The sequence below is a fragment of the Clytia hemisphaerica genome, unplaced genomic scaffold (genome assembly GCF_902728285.1).
Source record: "Clytia hemisphaerica strain Z4C2 unplaced genomic scaffold, Clytia hemisphaerica genome assembly, whole genome shotgun sequence".
In the NCBI taxonomy this organism is placed as follows: domain Eukaryota; kingdom Metazoa; phylum Cnidaria; class Hydrozoa; order Leptothecata; family Clytiidae; genus Clytia; species Clytia hemisphaerica.
In genome coordinates this window covers 424,914-443,132 of record NW_027104364.1, presented here as the reverse complement: position 1 = coordinate 443,132, position 18,219 = coordinate 424,914, and the positions used below count along the sequence as shown (strand labels likewise).

Genomic DNA, 18,219 nt, shown 5'->3' with positions numbered 1-18,219 from the left:
TGAATTTCGAATGCAATTAAAACGTTCGATGCAAAAAAAATGTAAGAAAAAACATTAAAATCACTTTTGTAAACATTGGCGCAGCATTGAAGAGTGTGATTAACGATTAATTGCTCTCTACAGGATGCAATTAACGATTAATTGCTCTCTTTGAGGGCGTGCCAAATAAGAAAAAATAACCCACCGTGCGATTATGGGGATTAGCAATGAGTTTCAAATCAAAAAGTAGACATCATTTTTAAGTTAATAAAATCCATCGTTTCCGCGTGTTATCCAATTTATGTAAGGTTCTATACAAGAAATATTTACGAAAAAAATAAAAAATGCTTGGGTGAAAAATAGTAAATGGAAATAATAATAATAGTGAAATAAATTATTTTTTGTGGAAGCGCTTGGATGAATCCTTGGCATGGTCTAAGAGTAATTGACATGGTGTAAATTGAGCTTCCCCGATTTTCTGTTGGTATTTCTCCATCAATTTGACAAGGTTACCAGCACCGTATGCGTCAACGAAACGGAATGGTCCTGTAAACAATCAAAAGCAGTATTGTATTGATGATTAGGTGTTAGCTTGTCTTTACAGTGGAGTTTCCGTACCTCGAACACCCACGGGGAACACAAATTTGTTCGAGCTAATAAGATTTCGAGTTATGTTTTCGAGTAAGGTATATAAGGCATTGTTAACTGAAAGGACGAATTATAGAGGTTCGAGACTCTACTGTCATCACTGACCTTTATATAACCCTGGACCAAGCAATATCTGCCATCAAAAAACTCCGATCAAAGATTTTGCTTGGCTGGGATTGAGAAGCTTGGTCCAGGGTATATAAAGGTCAGTGACTGTCATAGATTAGTGTTAGGTTGATTACTCTTAAAGGTCATGACCAAGAGTAGCATATATCGAATTCAACGATATGATTCTAAATTTATTTAGAAATCAAAATCAAGATGTTTGTTTACCTCCGTGTGGTGGTGGGAATCCGAGACCGAAAACTGCTCCAATATCACCGTCAACCTAAACAACAACCAATTCAAGACATTCAGTATAACTCATTGTCTAGAAAAATGGAATATTGTGTTGAAGCTCACAATTATAAGAAGGACAAGGGATATGGGAGGAAAATACTATTTGTTATGTGATGGTAATTGTAGACTTACAGGGTTTCTCAAGATGTCTTCTTCTAAACATAACACTGATTCATTGACCATGCGAGAAATTAATCGCAATGCAGTCTCTTCGTCTGTTAATCTGCAAGTAAGAGAAATATGAATAAATCGTTAAATCGCGAAGATTTAAATGTATGTCATGTGCCTTACTACGTGGACTACATGACGAAAATTGAACTGTGTGTGTAGATTCAAGAAGCTTCTACAGTGGAGTAGAAGAGTACTATCGAGATAACTCGAACCCGCACGGGGAAAACAAACGTGTTAGAGTTATGGAGTATGAATAAGAAGGCTCTGTTAATTAAAGGGACGAGAAAACTTGTTCGAGTTAAGGAGACATTCGAGTTAAAGAGGCATGATTATAGTTTACTTGGAAAGCGATCAAAATGGATATTTACCCCTCTACTTTGGCAGTTTGGTATTTCTTGATGACTTCTAATGCACCTTCATTGACTTCACGTTTGCCGGAATATTTGAAGAATCCTTTCTTTGTCTTCCGTCCACAGTAACCACGGTCAACCATGTCTTGTAACAAGTGGAAGTCAGCTCCTACCATTCTATATGATGAAAAAAATGTAAAGTTGTAAGATAAGACATTGCTGTCACAAACGCAGTAGTATGATTGATTTCAACGTAGTACAACTGGTATCATTCAGTTCTTGCCAAAATAGGTTCTCTAGAAAATCAAGTCTAATAATGTTTTTTCAAATAAATTTTTCCCGGAAGGTCAAGGAAATCGAGGTACCTTTTTTCGAAAACTTGTCCAAGATGAGCGCCAATATGTGCAGCGACATCTATTCCAACCTAAACATCAAAGTTAGTTACATTACTAGTCGAACAACACCTAAATTACCTTGTAACAAAGGAATCAAAGTATATATATTTTTATCTAAAATTCTATAACGTCAAAAAATTGAAGTCATTAATAGGCTGATTCATAAAATTTGGTCTTCTGAATCCGAGCAAAAAATAACCTTCTTTCGGTAAATTGAGAAAAAAAATCAAGGAGGGTGGTCGGATATCAAACAAACCTCATCAACGAGAGTGATACAACCAACGGGGAAACCAAATCCTTTGGAACGTTTGTCCAAATCTTTGGGATCGTAACCTTCTTGCAATAAACAGAGAGCTTCTTGTAATGTTGGCATCAAAATACGTGTGGTGTAGAATCCTGGTCCATCCTGCAATGGAGAACAAACAATTGAAACCATTGTATTATTTTAAACAAGTGCAGCCTGGGACAGCGCTGTGAAATCCTGATTCAATTATGATCTATTCTATCATAAAATGAAATGAAATTTTCGGTAATTTAACTTTTGATTAAGAATTTTTGTTTTTAAAATGGTCCTGAAGAGTATCGTATCAAGTGTTTTCTCAGAAAACTTGAAATATTATATGGTACCTTTACAACGATAACAGTTTTTCCTTGCTTCAAACCAACATCGACTGCATTGGCTGAAATGAACAGAATTCAATGAAAACATTTTACGAATGACATTTTAGCTATATATGTTTCAATAAAGAATCAGTCTAATGGGAATACATTTTTATCTCAGTGAAAGTAGACACTTGATGTAAATGTAATATTTCATAGACACTGAAAATTCAATGTCTTTCGTTACCAGTGACGTCTTTAGTTGTTTTATCAGTGACGATGATTTCCAACAAGGGCATTTTGTCGACAGGTGAGAAGTAATGCATTCCGATGACATTTTCTGGACGTGAACTGGCAGCGGCGATCTCTGAGATAGGAAGAGCAGAGGTGTTGGAGGCAAAGATACAATGGTCAGGAGTGACGGCTTCAACCTCCTTCACAACTTTGTGTTTGATGTTGATGTCTTCAAAAACTGCTTCGATAACCATGTCAGCGTTTTCAAAACCCTAATAAATAAAATATAATTTAATTTAGGGTACACATTTCTATAAATAACATTACGCCACTTTTACAACAGCTGATTGTTTGCAAGTGACGCATTTTAGGTAGAAAAGAAATCAGAAAAGTTCTCAGTATATAACAATTATATCAATATTATAACTTTTGTGTATGAATTTTAAAGCATTATTTTGAAAGCGAGAGAAGCATGAACAGTAAACAAGATAACTTACAGAGTAATCTAACTGAGAGTCCATTCTAGCCATGATATTATCTCGTTCGAAAGTGGTCATTTGTCTTTTCTTTGTTCGTTTGTTCATGTTACCGTAAACTTGGTTGATACCACGTGATAGACCTTCAACTGTCGTGTCTTTCAAAATAACGTCATGTTTGGCTTTTTGGATACTTACCTAAAAACAATACAAAGTGGAAATGTTTCATGTTTTCATCTGTTTTCATTATTAAAGAGGTGTTCAGGAGATACGGAGTATATATTACCTTATCGGGGAAAAAAATGTCGGAGTTTTATTTAGTCGGGGAAAAATTTCGTCACCTAGAGGCATTTTCGTCACTTTTCCCCGACCAAAATTCCAAATTCGTCACTTTTCCCCGACATTTTTCTCCCCGATAAGGTACACAATTATGAGTCTAGCTTTAAAAACACGCACAAAGGGAGGAGATTTTCACACTTTCAACCAGTAGTCATCTAAAAACACAAAAATCAAGAATAGCTTACCTCGGCAATACCAGCTCCCATGAGGCCAGCACCAAGGACAGCAATGTTTTGTGATCGTTTAGATGGAACACCGAAAGGGTTTTTCTTGCATTCAACTTGTCCATGGAAAAGTCCCATCAAAGAATTGGCTTCGTTGGATTGTGTCAATTCACCAAAGCCTTTAGCTTCTTGCTCATAACCAGCTTCTGGTCCCTTTTCAAGTCCAACTTTGGCTGCCTAAAAGTAAAATTAAATTTATTATTAATGATTCCTATTAAATGAACTACTAGCTACTTACTTAAATCTCTTTTTGGAATACAGTTTTCATCAATCTCGCAATCAGATTAGCAATCAATCAAAATACTGGTATTTAGCAATGCACAAGCGTTGGCAATATCAAAGGACTCCTGGAAACATAATTCAAAGATTGTGCATGGGATTCTAATTCATACTTCTAAAATCTTCAATGGTGCAGGATATAATCCAAGTGTTTTCTTCATGACAGTTTCTTCTGCTTTCTTGAAAACAAAATCTCTCAATGGTCCAATCTTCATTGGTGCATTGTGTTGAAGTCCTAAGAATAAAATGCAAAAGATGAATCACCTGAAAACAATTTTCAATGACAAAGAAATGCTAGAATGCAGCAAATTCCACCTGTTCTAACTCATATTTTGGTATTTAAATGGGTTAAATACCAAAATATGAGTTAGAACAGGTGGAATTTGAAATAACCATATAGCGTAATCGTTAAGTAAACTCTAACTCACCTTTCATGCTTGCCCATGACTTATCTCGGTTGACTCTCAATTTTCCATCACCTAATTGTCTGTAATTAACAACAAAATTATAAAATAAAATTTACCTTTTTTTTTACCGATAGTCTCTGTTTTACATAATCAATAGACCTTTTCGTAAATTACGTCACGGACATCACTTGCCTGGTTTTGAAATTATTGCCATGATGACTAACTCCCAGCGGATTTTATTACAACTACTTTCTATTCATAAAAAAATCATACAATGTCTCAAGGAATCATGGAAATTGTTTGAATACGAGGCAAGTGATGTTCGTGACATAATTTATGAAAAGGTCTTTTTGTGAAACATCTCAAAAATCGAAAATTAAAACTTACTGTGCAGTTTGAATGGCAACTTTTCGTAAATGATTCAATGAGTTATCTTTTTGAGTGCGAACACCAACACCTAATTCTTCAACAACTTTATCAACTAATCCTAATTTCTTTGCTTTTGCAGCTTTGATAGTTTTTCCAGTCAACATCATGTCTAAGGAGGTCGGCAAACCAACCTAAAACCGTTTCAGAAATAAATTAAGCAAAAAGAAAATCAATCTTTGCTGGAACAGGCTGGAATGGCCTAAAACAAAACGAAAGAAATAAGTAATGGCCCTTGGTTCATGGATGAGCAAATTTCCAATCGTTCCAGGGGGGGGGTCAACATTTATAATACCAACCCATAGCCCAAAAACCTGACTTTTGACCTTTTGAGCTAAGTTAACACCACCACCCCAAAATTGGTATCGATACCAACTTGAAAATCATAATTTTCAGAAAAAGGGGGGACCCACCCCCTTATTTTGGTAGCGATACCAACTTGAAAATCATAATTTTCAGAAAAAAGGGGGACCCATCCCCTTAATTTGGTATCAATACCAACTTGAAAATCATAATTTTCAGAAAAAAGGGGGACCCACCCCCTTAATTTGGTATCGATACCAACATGACTTTTTGAATTTGACAAAATATCATGGGACCAACCCCCTAATTTAATACCAATACCAATCTTACAAATTTAAGCTGTTTAAAGGGAACCCACCCCCTCCCACACAAATAGGGTACTCTTTCTTCAACACAACACAAAAAATGTTTCTAAAATAGAAAATGACTGAAAACTGACAATATAATAAAAACAAACCCAATGAAGCTAGCAAAATCAAATATAATTGATGTGCAAAAACTATGTATTATTAGTACATAATTTTAGAACAGAATAGATTCACTCATTACCAAATGCTATCACAGAAAAAATGTTTTTGCTTCAGGCTTGATCAAAAATAAAACTTATCGAAAAAGTCCAAAATAAACAAACTTCAAAGTCATTTATACTTATTACTCATTTACAGTCATTATTACTCAAAAGCTAAAACAAATCCAATTGAAACCTGTTTAGACTGATATGTACCCGGGGTATTTTCTAGCTATAAGAGCAAAAATTAGGAAAGTTTTGCTGTCATTTTGATATGGATACCAACTTTCTGAATCATATTGTTTAAAAAAAGGGGTATTTTGGTATCAATACCAACTGAGGATAACTCTTTTTTTCTAAAAAAAGGGGGACCCACCCCCATCAATACCAACTTGACTTTTCAGACTTTTAAAGGAAAAAAAGACACCACCACCCGGCTATGGGTCTGGTATCTGGATGTTGACCCCCCCCTGATCGTTCCATTTTAAATGTAAGTAGTGTCTAAAAGATGTTTCAAATTCTGTTCTACATTATGCATCATATAATATGTTTCTTAGAAACAGGAGTGCAAAGTAACCTACCAATTGCGGCAATCTTTGGGTTCCACCAGCACCAGGTAAAAGACCTAACATAACTTCAGGTACTCCAAGACCAGTTTTTGGGTTGTCTAATGCAACTCTGTATTGACAGGCTAACGCAACCTAAAAGTCATCGTGAATTATTTATTGTTAAAAAAGTGACATTATGGTTGTGTTCACAATTTCAAAAGCTGAAAGCGTCTGAGCCAAAAATACTGCAAGCTTGAAAGCCCCCCTTAAATTGCTAAATTTAATTCTAGCAATATCAGATTGAATTTACCTCAAGTCCGCCACCAAGGCATGACCCACTGATAGCAGCAACAATTGGTTTCTTACTATCTGCAAGCATGCCCAAAATCTTTTGTCCGCTGCGAGAAATTTCAGTTCCATCAGCAACACTTTCTGCTTTACCAAGCATTTTGATGTCAGCTCCGGCAATAAAGCAGTCAGGTTTGCCTGACATGAGAACTACACTTTTGACATTTGGGTTGTGTGTGACTTCTGTTAGAACATCAACAGTTTCATTCATTACTTTATCGGATAAAGTGTTGACTTTAGCTGATGGATCATCAATAGTGACCACAGCAACATTGTTTTCGACTGTATAATTGACAATATCCCTGCCACCTGGAAAATAAAGTGAAAGAATGTGATTGCAAAGGAAGAAAGCTCTGTAAAAAGTTACTTTGTAGGTAGGAGCTTAAGAAAAAAGTCATTTGAGAGTGTACATTAATTACTTTTGCCCTTTCTGAAGAAAAGTTTATTCATTCTTTAAATGAGTTGACGCCTTTGAGTAAGCGCTTTCCTCAAAATTTTATCAAAAGAATATAAATGGTCTAAACTACATTTAGAGACACTACTTTTTGAATCAGGTCAAATAGCTGTCAAGATATAGTCTTTTGAAATCAAAATTCACTTTTTCAAACAGTGCGAAAAAAAAAAAAATATATGAAAAGGAGACATTTTTCAATGAAAGTCTTATTGACTTATTTAACAATTTTTATGACATAATCAAAACCACAATCAGCTATTTTAAAATATGTGCTTTTATACTTTTTCTTTTAACTTTAAAAACTTGACCTGAAAGAACTGGGACCAAACAAACTTAAAAGCTATTACCTAAGTTTTAACTTTATCCTATTATCTTTCAAGATAACTCATCTCTCAGATAAATTTTGGTGTCCAAGGAAGGAAGTTATCAACCACCCAAAGTTTATTATTTTGAGTCACCCAGTATAAGATGAAATAAACATTTTCTGTACCTGGTGCGGTTGCAGCAGCAACTTGTGCATACCCTCTGTGTAAACTGGTTAAAGAAAATCCAACTGAAAGAAAAATGAAAATGTTCAATTAAAACTTTATGATTTTAAAAATTTGACTTTCTATTTGTGTGTAATTTTTCGATTTCGAGAGTAGAGTAGAGGTAGAGTTGGAACAGAATTGAATCCCTGATTCCTGAAGCAGCGTCATGTAATGATAAGTCATCACAATTCAGAAGATTCTTTTTTGTCCAGGGTAGTGGTACACTGGCCCTAAATATGAGATGTTCATTTGGAAAATATTAGTCAGAATACTTTTATCCTGTTTGGGAAGTATAAATCTGCCACTTGTGTAGCTTATGGCATGTCCGTAGGCTATGCGCCAAAAGACTGGCATTTACATGAAGGAGCTGATGCAAGTCAAAAATAGTGTGAACTTTTAAAAAGCTTGAAATAATGAAAAAAGTTATTGGGCCATAATTTCATACAAAATTAATGTGTTTTTTTAATTTTGAAGGATGATCGAAATTGTAAAATGAGCAAAATTGACAGCTTCAGATTGGTTTTTTGTTGCCTCTTAAGCAATATTCAATCATTATAGTTTAAGGAACCATAATGTAAAGAGTAAACAACATGCGCTCTATTATAAAAAGCAATTTTCTTTCTACAAACAATCCCCCTATATTATTAAATATTGCAAATCCAGCTGACAATATATAAGACACCTTTTCAATATATTGCCAGCATTCAGCAATATATTATCCGTATATTTCTCGACAATATAGCGCATGTTGTTTACTCTGTACATTATATTGTGTTTAGAAAATGTCAGCCACCAAATGTTTGTGAAAATGTTAATTTTTAATTAAAAAGTGCCAGTTTATTTTTCATAAATCCCTTTAGAAGATTTGCAGCACATTTTTTTTGCTTGCGAGTCAAGTAAATGATATAGCGCTTTATTTTGTAGCATTAATCTTTGATATGCATTTTAGCGGGATACTATAGTGTGACTAACTGCATAATAGACCTTTTGCTGGGGGGCACAAGATCTTAGGCCTTTGAGATCGGATCCTTACAGTACAGAGAAAATTAAGCAAAATTTGAGTAAATCTAGGTTAAAAATCAACCCTTATGGTGAATTTTCTTGAAGTTTTTTGACCATTTTAAGGCAAAATATGGCCAGATTTTCCTATATACACACTTCTCATAAAGTGCATCTTCTCTCATCTTTGCTCATTTCAACCCTTTCAGTCAGGCTAGCTCTAAAGCTCTAAAACAGCATCTAATAACATGAAAACCAGAATATGATTCTTCAATGGGAATCAAAAATATAAAGTGCACTTACAAACATCAATTTGTCAGATCTAAAAAAATTAATAACCGCACTGTCATCATTGACAATAAAACAAAGGATTTTCTGTCAACAGTCTTGTAAACATTCCAATATCTACGTGAGCGTGACCATTAAACAATCTTTCAGAACACAAATCTATTAAAATTAATCGTTTGTTTCTTATAAAAAAACATTTAGAAACCAAAATTTCATACTCTTGAAATTCTTTCATATTCAAGACTTTGTGAGCAAAAAAAACATCTATCTCATCAAAAGAATTGAGTAATTTTGCTTAGAACATTGATGTATGCTTATTAATAGTGATTCTTATAGATAAAGATGCGTTTTTTTGAGCTGAAAGATTCTTTTTTAACAAAAATCTGCTTGAGCCATCTTTTACCTACTTTCATGCAAAAAATCAATGATCCAATGATTCAATATTTCAAGTCCGAAAAACCCTTTTTTTAGCTGAAATTTCCCCAAAAATCGAGTTTATAGTTATGCATCTTTGTGCAAAAAAGCATAAAAGAATGTAAGAGCCAATCTCGAGAAAAGCTAATACCTAAGTAATTGATAATGTGCTTCAAAAATATCGAATTTAGCCAGTTTTTCTATAAAAACACGCAAAGTTTTTCTAAAAAAACATCTATCTCATAAAGAGTAATTTGACTAAGAACATTGATGTATGCTTATTGAAAGTGATTTTTATAGATAAACATGCGTTTTTTGTACCAACAAAATTTTTTTGCAAAAATCTACTTGAGCCACCCTACTTTCATGCAAAAAATTAGAAAAAATTAATAATTGGATTTTTCACAAAGTCCAAAAACCCTTTTTTTAGTCGTTTTTTTTCTTCTCAAAAATCCGTCTCCGTCACATTCGAGGGTTTATAGTTACACATCTTTGTGCAAAAAATCAGGAAAAACTAATGAGCCAATCTCGAGAAAAGTTGGTAACGAACGGACGAACGGACGGACGGACGGACAGAGTTTAATTTATAGGACCTCCACCAGGGTAGGTCCAAAAATGTTGATGGAATTTAACTACACGGTCCAGGTTCTAAAATTCATTGATTGAGTTTCGCACACTTGTCTACAAATTTAATCCCAGAAGTCAGATTATAAACGCTTTTTTTTAATAAGAATATTGTACTATGGATGAGGGTCGTATTCTTAAGAAAGTGCCAAAATTGAGGTGAAATATTCTTAACGTATTCTTACTTTTTTAGACTTGACTTTTTTTACAAATATGAGAAATGACTAATTTAAGAGTTTTGGACTTTTGAGTGAACATTTGGGTTGAAATTACATTTCTTCCTCAAAGCTTCAATTTATCTCTAACAAAGGAAGCAGTTTTTTCTGTTAACCAAATACAAAGTGACTGTATTCTTATCAAATTCTGTGAAAATCACCCTAGAGGGTATTCTTAGGATATTCTTACGATTTGGCCAATTTTCACCCCTGGTATTCTTATAGAAGATATTCTTATATAAAACAAGTGATACTTTTATAGACCTACCTGGTTATGCATTTAACACATATAATTGATATCTACGTGAGCGTGACCATTAAAAAATCATTCAAAACAGAAATAGTGACGATCTATTAAAATTAGTTGTTTGTTTCTAATTAAAAAAACGTTTAGAAACAAAATTTCATGCTCCTGAAATATTTTTTTAATTTTTAATTTACAGTAATATATTTCTCAGGTCTATCGACCTCTATGAAATAATCATGCTTAACATTTTAGGCGCACAGTGGGCCTCTTAACCACCTTAACCAGTCGTCTTTACAATATTTCATTTTCAGTAACAGGTTTGTTATAGATCTTCTTAAAGTAGAGTTTTGTCCGAGGACTTCCTCTAACCTTATATTTCCAGTTGCCATCCTTTTGTAATTCTGTTTTCTCCTTTGCCTTCCTATGCCACTCTTTGATGGTTTCGCGTTCTTTCTTCGAAAAATCGTCGGATACTCTAAATTCGTCTTTCTCTAATTTGTGGACTGATGCCAGAATATGACGTTTCTCTTCTTCGTTCTTTAGCACGACTTTCAAGGGTCGCCATCTTTTTGTTTTGAACATTTCGTCCTTCCGAGCTCCTATTCTTTCTGCACTGACGATGTTTACCTTTAATCCCATTTGGTTTTGTACAACTTCTTCAACATAATCCTTATCACCTACACGTTGTTCTTCTAGGTCTTCATCTTTGTTCTCTCCGAGGTTGTGAACAATGATATTGTACTTTGTTAAGTTTAACCATCGTTCTTCTTCTTTGNTATTGTACTTTGTTAAGTTTAACCATCGTTCTTCTTCTTTCTCTTCTTTGATGAAATTCTTGATCTTTACCTCTTGTTTCTTTAGCTCATCTTTAGTAATGCTAGCGTATGTTTGTTGTTGCTTTGATTCTATATCGTGGTCTTTTTTCTTTAGCTCATCTTTAGCGATGCTGTTTGGATCCTTTAACGACATCATCTTTGTTTACAAGATCGTCGATCTTCTTCTCCAGTCTATCCAGTCTAGCGAAAACACATTGCTCATCTTGATCTTTCTCTTTACCTCCAGTATTTGTTGCCTTGTTATTGGTCGTTCTTTGTTTACTTGTTTTGAACTTCTCTAATAATATTGGCGTGACTGTGATGCATTTCGCACATTCGAATCTCCTTGCTTTGTACTGAAGGCAAATCTGTACTTGGTAGGCTGGAAGCTCCGAACAGGCATAATGAACAAATCTTTGACACTTCCTACACTGCAAGACATCGTTATCCCGTATTATTTCATTTATAAAGCATTCATTTGGGGTGCAGGATCCATATTTTGATGAAATTTCCGTGTTAAGATTTTCAGAAGTTTTCGCCATTTTGTTGCATTGTCAAGAGCACAACCGCACAGATTTTATTTGACGTCAAATAATTTAACCTTTTTTATATTCAAGACTTTGTGAGCAAAAAAAACATCTATCTCATCAAAATATTGAGTAATTTGGCTAAGAATTGATCTGCATTGATGTATGCTTATTGATAGTGATTCTTATAGATAAAAATGCGTTTTTTGAGCTTTAAAATTCTTTTTTTACAAAAATCAGCTTGAGCCATCTTTTACCTATGATGGTACCCTACTTTCATACAAAAAATGAGAAAAAATTAATGATTCAAAAAACCCGTTTTTTAGCCGTTTTTCGGCCAAAATTGGCCACAAAAATTTTTTTTTTGAAGATCTGGCTCCGTCACATTTTTCCCACCACCATTTTGCACCTTTGTACCAAAAATCAAAGGATTCCTATGATTCAATCCTGAGAAAAGTTGGTAACGACGAACGAACGAACGAACACAGGTTAATTTATAGGACCTCTACCCACCGGGGTAGCTCCAAAAACCCCAATTTTCTAAAAAAAGGGGAAACCCACCCCCCTAAATTGTTATCGATACCAACATGAAAATCCTGATTTTCTGAAAAAGGGGGACCCACCCCCTAAATTGGTATCGATACGAACTTGAAAATCCTGATTTTACTGAAAAAGGGGGACCCAGCCCCCCCTAAATTGGCAATCAGTAAAAATGCAAGAACTTTATATCCTATTCCTCTTATTAATCACTTATATATATTATGTACCACACTTTGGACTCCTGAAAATGAAAACAAATCTTTCTCATTCTAACACAAAGTAAATGAAGTTTCTTGAACTAAATTGGCAAAATGTATCAAATTCATAAAATTAGTTGATAAACTAGACTAGATTAGGTTAGGCACGCCTAGAGTCTTTGTAACATAGCCTATACGATGAAAATTATGTACAGAAAATTTTATCCCGACTAAAAATGTTCTAAGATCTGCTAAGACTTGATTCAGTTTGTTCAACTCTAGTTTTGAATGAATTTTGGTTGATTGAAAGGATTGAGAGCAGCAAAAGTTAAATAAAAATTTAATTTCAATTGTAGAATGAAGAATACTTTTATATGGAATCAGGGTATAGTGTAAACGATTCAAATAAGTTTTTATACTTTTATTATACAACATCTTAAGTCAGACCAATTTCAAATTCAGCAAAAATTAAAAAAAGCGGAACCCACCCCCTCATTTAGCCTAGTTAACTAAGCCCGTATTCAGGAGGCTAGGACACACGGCTAATGGCAATATAGCGTTTTTCGGCGCTTTAAAGATTTTTTATATTTACGGATTTTAAGTTTGCCTTGGAATACTGGCTTAGGAAAAGCACGCGTTCAAAATCTGAACGCAGCTTTCGGTAGGCTTCTGATTGGTCAGAACGGGTCACATGGTAAAAAAACGAAAATTTTCGTAAGCGAGGGATATCTGTAATTATTTCATCAGAAAACAGCTAGAAGAAGATGGAACTCCTAGAAAGAAAAATATCGAAATATTTTCCCTCGGTTATATTCTGAAAATCTTTTACAAAGAGAGATGACAACATTGAAGTAAAGTAAAAAGTTTTCAAGACTTGAGAGCTTCACTTGTTTTCGTGGATGAACTGAACTGTTGAAGAAAAAGAATGCTATTTGTAAAGATGAAATCGAAAGTTGTTTATTTTGTACCACTTGTCCAGAGTTGAATTCAATAAAGGAAAGATTTTTGATTGAACATTAAAATATTGCATCGTCAATAAATTGGAGCGAGTGACAGTTTAACGAAGGAATCCAAGACTTTTTTGGGATTAAAATTGTTTTATTATACTGTACATACAGTATTTTAATCTAGTGTAGTTACTTCCAAAGTAATTTTCTTTATATGGTGGAAGGTTAATTTTTATGAAAAACTCTGTAAAAATATTATGATACTTTCATGTCAAATCACAAAATTTTCACTCAAAGAAACAATTATTTTCTCTTGTTGAATTTTTAATAAAACACACACAAATAACTTTTTGAAGAAAATGGACACATTTTTTCTTCACTCTCCGTCGCTACACTCTACAATAAATGTCTATTTCTATAGTACAAAAGGAGCGCATTAGCTGTAAGACGGAGAGTTTGTTTATATTCTCTTAGAATAAGAGCCAATCAGAAGATAGAAATAAGACCAAATAAAAAAATTCTAAAAAGTGTTTTGATTGTGTGGTGTGATTTTACCGTTTTGTTATGAAACGAATCAAGACATTGACGAATAATTATTCTAATTATGTGAGTTTACGTCATCCCTCGCCGCAAAATTTGAATTGTCGTTGTTGTCAGTTGATAAGCTACCTAGTTTACTTTCCCTAAGCTAGTTATTCAGTCACAATTTACCATCAGATTTATCCTGGTGACTGAATCAAACTAGCTTAGATTTCTAGGCTACCCCTTATTTTGGTATCGATACCAACTTAAAAATTCCATAATTTTCAAAAAAAGGGGTACCCACCCCCTCATTTTATCATCGATACCAACTTGACTTTTGAAATTTGAAAAAAAAATTGATACCACCCCCCGGCCCTGGGTTTGGTATCTGGATCTTGACCCCCCTTGAAGGCAATTAAAGGTCTACTACAGTAGTACAATCTATATTACTAAACGTAGAATTCTGAATGAGCCGTGGGGGAGCCATTATGGATTTTTGAGATGGGGGTTCGAGAGTTACGCGACTGATTTTTTGGTTGGATGGTTGGGTGGGTGGTTGAAAACGAAAGCGAAAGTGGTCAGGGAAAGAGTGTGGAAATTAAATTAGCGTTTTTGTGAAGAAGTCGTTGCAGTGCAAATCTTTCGCAAATTTAAAAACCCACTTTCCCTTGGAAATAATTGACGTTTTTTGTTTTTTTTTGGACCCTTGGGGCATAAGCTACCCGTTGACCGCATAAATTGACGGTTGACAACATTAGGGGTAAAGGGACCCAATGACGTCACAGATTTTGGAAAAACTTCAAAATGCGATATCTCGAGTTTGAAAAGGAGTTGGGAGGTCGGTGACCCCTCATTGGATCGAGAATTTTATGGAGAATAAGATGGAAGGGGTTGTGAGGCTTGAAAGTGACTTTAAAATTTGGCTGAAATTTCAGGCGTTTTTAGTTGATGACGTCATCAAAACAGGTAAAATGAGATATCTCGAGATTGGAAAGGAGTTAGGAGATGGTTGACCCCTCATTAGATCGGGAATTTAATGGAGAATAAGTTGGAGGGATAAGAGTGGGTATATAGAAACTTTCGAAAATAAATATATTCAAATTGAGGTATTTTGAGTCCGATGACTTCATCAAAACCTGTAAAAACAATATCTTGAGTTTGAGAAGGATTTAAGCAATGATCAACACCTTATTGAATCGGAAATCATTGAGAAAATCTTTGAGTCAATGAAAAAATACTTTCAACGAATTGAAAAGTTTATTATCCTTTCGATGACGTCATTTCTCGATTTAGGGCCCAAATGACGTCACAAAACATTAAATATGCGATTTCTCAAGCTTTAATCAGTTATAAGTGGTAATATTTCGTTCTTTGAGCTTACAAATCAGATCTTTTTACCCTTTCCATCCACAATCTAAAGGGCTTATGATGCGTTCAGCTTACCTTCTCCTCGGCGGGTGCGACGGACGGCTAGTCTATACTAAAAGCCTAATTTTCTATGAGCAGTGGGGGAGCCAATTATGGATTTTTGAGATTGGGGTTTGAGAGTTACGTGATCCGATTTTTTGGTTGGATGGATGGGTGGTTGAAAACGAAAGCAAAAATGGTCAAGGGAAGAGTGTGAAAATTAGTGTTTTTTTAAAGAAGTCGTTGCAGTGCAAATCTTTCGCAAATTTAAAAACCCACTTTCCCTTAGAAATAATTGACGTTTTTTGGTTTTTTGGGACCCTTGGGGCATAAGGTACCCGTTGACTGCAAAATGTCAAAATTTGTGAATTGACCATTGACAACATTAGGGGTATAAAGGGACCCAATGACGTCACAGATTTTGGAAAAACTTCAAAATGTGATATCTCGAGTTTGAAAAGGAGCTGGGAGGTCGGTGACCCCTCATTGGATCGAGAATTTTATGGAGAATAAGATGGAAGGGGTTGTGAGGCTTGAAAGTGACTTCAAAATTTGGCTGAAATTTCAGGCCTATTTAGTTGATGCCAGACGTCCGCGCTCGATAGGATCGATCATCGGAACGGATCGATGACGGATCGATATGTGATCGATGACGGATCGATATGTGATCGATGGATTACCTAAAGATCCGGATAGGAGATCGATAGAGAATCGATACTCAAGATTTTTTTAAGCTTATGATTAGTTATCGATTATTTATCGATCTATCATTGATCTTTTATCAATCTTATCGACCCTATCGACTCATACTCGATTTACGATCGATAACAAATCGATTAACGATCGATGACGAATCGATTAACGACCGATGACAAATCGGTATACTCGATTGAAATACTAGCTCGATAATGAATCAACGAAGGATCGATACTCAAGACTTTTTAAAGGCTGAATCCTCCATCGATCTCCTATCCGGATCGTTAAGTAATCCATCAATCACATATCGATCCGTCATCGAGCCGTTCCGATGATCGATTCTATCGAGCGCGGACGTCTGGTTGATGACGTCATCAAAACAGGTAAAATGGAAATCTCGAGATTGGAAAGGAGTTAGGAGATGGTTGACCCCTCATTAGATCGGGAATTTAATGGAGAATAATTTGGAGGGATAAGACAGTCGAGGATTATGCCCTAAATAAGAGAATACCCAAGTTAGAGGATTAAGGAGATTTTCAGTCTCTTATTTAAGAGAACGTTACCTAAACTAGGAGAATTCTGTACGCGTTTTTTCTCAAACCCCCTTATTTAGGAAAGACAAGAGCGACTCACTTTCGGTTTGACCTGCGTTTTGACCGCGCTTAAACGCGTTTCTTAAATATGGCCCGATCTATATTATTACTTTTCACTAAATTCTCATGATCTAGATCGGCCTTTAGATTGATAGACCCTAACCATCCTAGGTCCACGAAACAAAAGCAGAACTCAACCAAATTTTGATCGAAGGGAGAAAAAAACGTGCTGAGTCGATCTATGAAGTTCAAAACTTGCGCAAAATGATGAGAAGGCCAAAAATTAACGAAGAAGAAAGAAAAGTCTCCTACTTAAGAGACCTTCTCTTAAATAGAGTATATCTCTTATTTAGGGCATAATCCTCGACTCTTACAGGTATAGTGGGTATATAGAATCTTGTCTAAGACAAGACAAGACAAGTTGTCTTGGATTGAAGCAGATTGATTGTCCCGATTGTAAAAAAAATATACACAGTTCTGCGTTAGTTCGATAACTCACCATTATTCTTGGGCAACACGAATCTTTGAATAGCTGTTCTTGCTTTGGAGGTAAACATTGTGAAGAATTAAAGCATTTGTCAAGACTTTCTTGAAGTGTTTTTTTGGCTTTTGGAGGCAAGTGATGGTTGTTGTTCCCGATCAACTCCCGTTTCGTGAGGTAAGCCAAAGTCTGAAGTCCAAAGTCTACTTCGGGCTTAACGATTCAAGTTTGTGTATTTTGTCGAATGATTCTTCTTCTTTACACCTTCAGTTTCAAAACTATTTCTGTGTACTTTGCCGAACAAGAACATGCCTTCTTCGAATGTAAGTAACTTTGCACTAGGGAGATAAAAAAGCCAAATTTTCTAAAAAGATTTATCTCAGTAGTGCATTAATATTCGAAACAGGTTAGCATATAATTTTATAAACTTCGCTTGCAGAGCAGTCGCGTTTAATCGTAGCATATAAGGGTATAAACACCATTATATAGCATCCTTATAACATATTTTCCCGGGGGGGGGGGGGGGTACTAGGATTGATGGGTGTCGGGTATGTGCGTGCCAGACCTCTGGACCCTTACCCTTAGAGAGACTGAATTTTGGTGAAAAGGTGACCCTTAGAGAGACTCAGTGTAGAAAAACCCAACCCTTAGAGAGACTTTTTCACAAAAAATTTCTTTAATGGGCCAAAGAAATTCGATTTTTAAAAGAATTTCTCCAATTTTCGAAAAATTTCTCTAATTTTTGAAAAATTTTCTCACTTTTTTTAAAAATGTTCTCACTTTTTTGACTTTTCACTTTTCTTTGACCCGAGTTTGTGAAAAAACCGACCCTTAGAGAGACTGATTTTGACTTTTGTTGTTTTGGTAACCCTTAGAGAGACTTTGGGAGGGTGAAAAACCCTACCCTTAAGGCACGCACATACCCAGCACCCATTTTTGCCTAAGTACCCCCCCCGGGCATATTTTTGATTAAAGCATCATTATAACATCTTTTTAACATTCAATTCACGTAAAAAAGTTTCCAAGAGGCTTCTCAATAATGGAAAATGCCCCTCGACAAATTTTTATTATTTTCTAACACGAGTCAAA

The 18,219-nt window shown here is 35.0% G+C and overlaps 1 protein-coding gene across 1 annotated transcript; it reads right to left on the bottom strand.

Annotated features, from left to right (window-relative positions):
* Positions 1-235: 235 nt before the first annotated feature.
* On the bottom strand, positions 236-17,496 carry LOC136818399 (trifunctional enzyme subunit alpha, mitochondrial-like). Its single transcript, XM_067074736.1, has 17 exons — positions 17,149-17,496; positions 7,579-7,641; positions 6,597-6,943; positions 6,320-6,439; positions 4,889-5,061; positions 4,523-4,581; positions 4,208-4,329; positions 3,777-3,992; positions 3,274-3,450; positions 2,790-3,048; positions 2,570-2,622; positions 2,199-2,348; positions 1,913-1,971; positions 1,566-1,724; positions 1,159-1,249; positions 961-1,015; positions 236-525 (listed from the first exon to the last, which is right to left on the bottom strand). Exons 1-17 carry the CDS (start codon positions 17,204-17,206, stop codon positions 374-376), a joined length of 2,313 nt encoding a protein of 770 aa, XP_066930837.1. The 5' UTR covers positions 17,207-17,496; the 3' UTR covers positions 236-373.
* Between the last annotated feature and the right edge of the window lie 723 nt (positions 17,497-18,219).

Bases quoted from the DNA above. Each gene is read 5' to 3' on its own strand.
- LOC136818399 (XM_067074736.1), bottom strand. From the start codon at position 17,206: ATGTTTACCTCCAAAGCAAGAACAGCTATTCAAAGATTCGTGTTGCCC. The intron at 3,993-4,207 runs GTATGAATTAGA...TTTTACTTTTAG, and splicing joins CACCATTGAAGATTTTAGAA to GCAGCCAAAGTTGGACTTGA. The intron at 1,972-2,198 runs GTTTGTTTGATA...TTTGATGTTTAG, and splicing joins GTATCACTCTCGTTGATGAG to GTTGGAATAGATGTCGCTGC.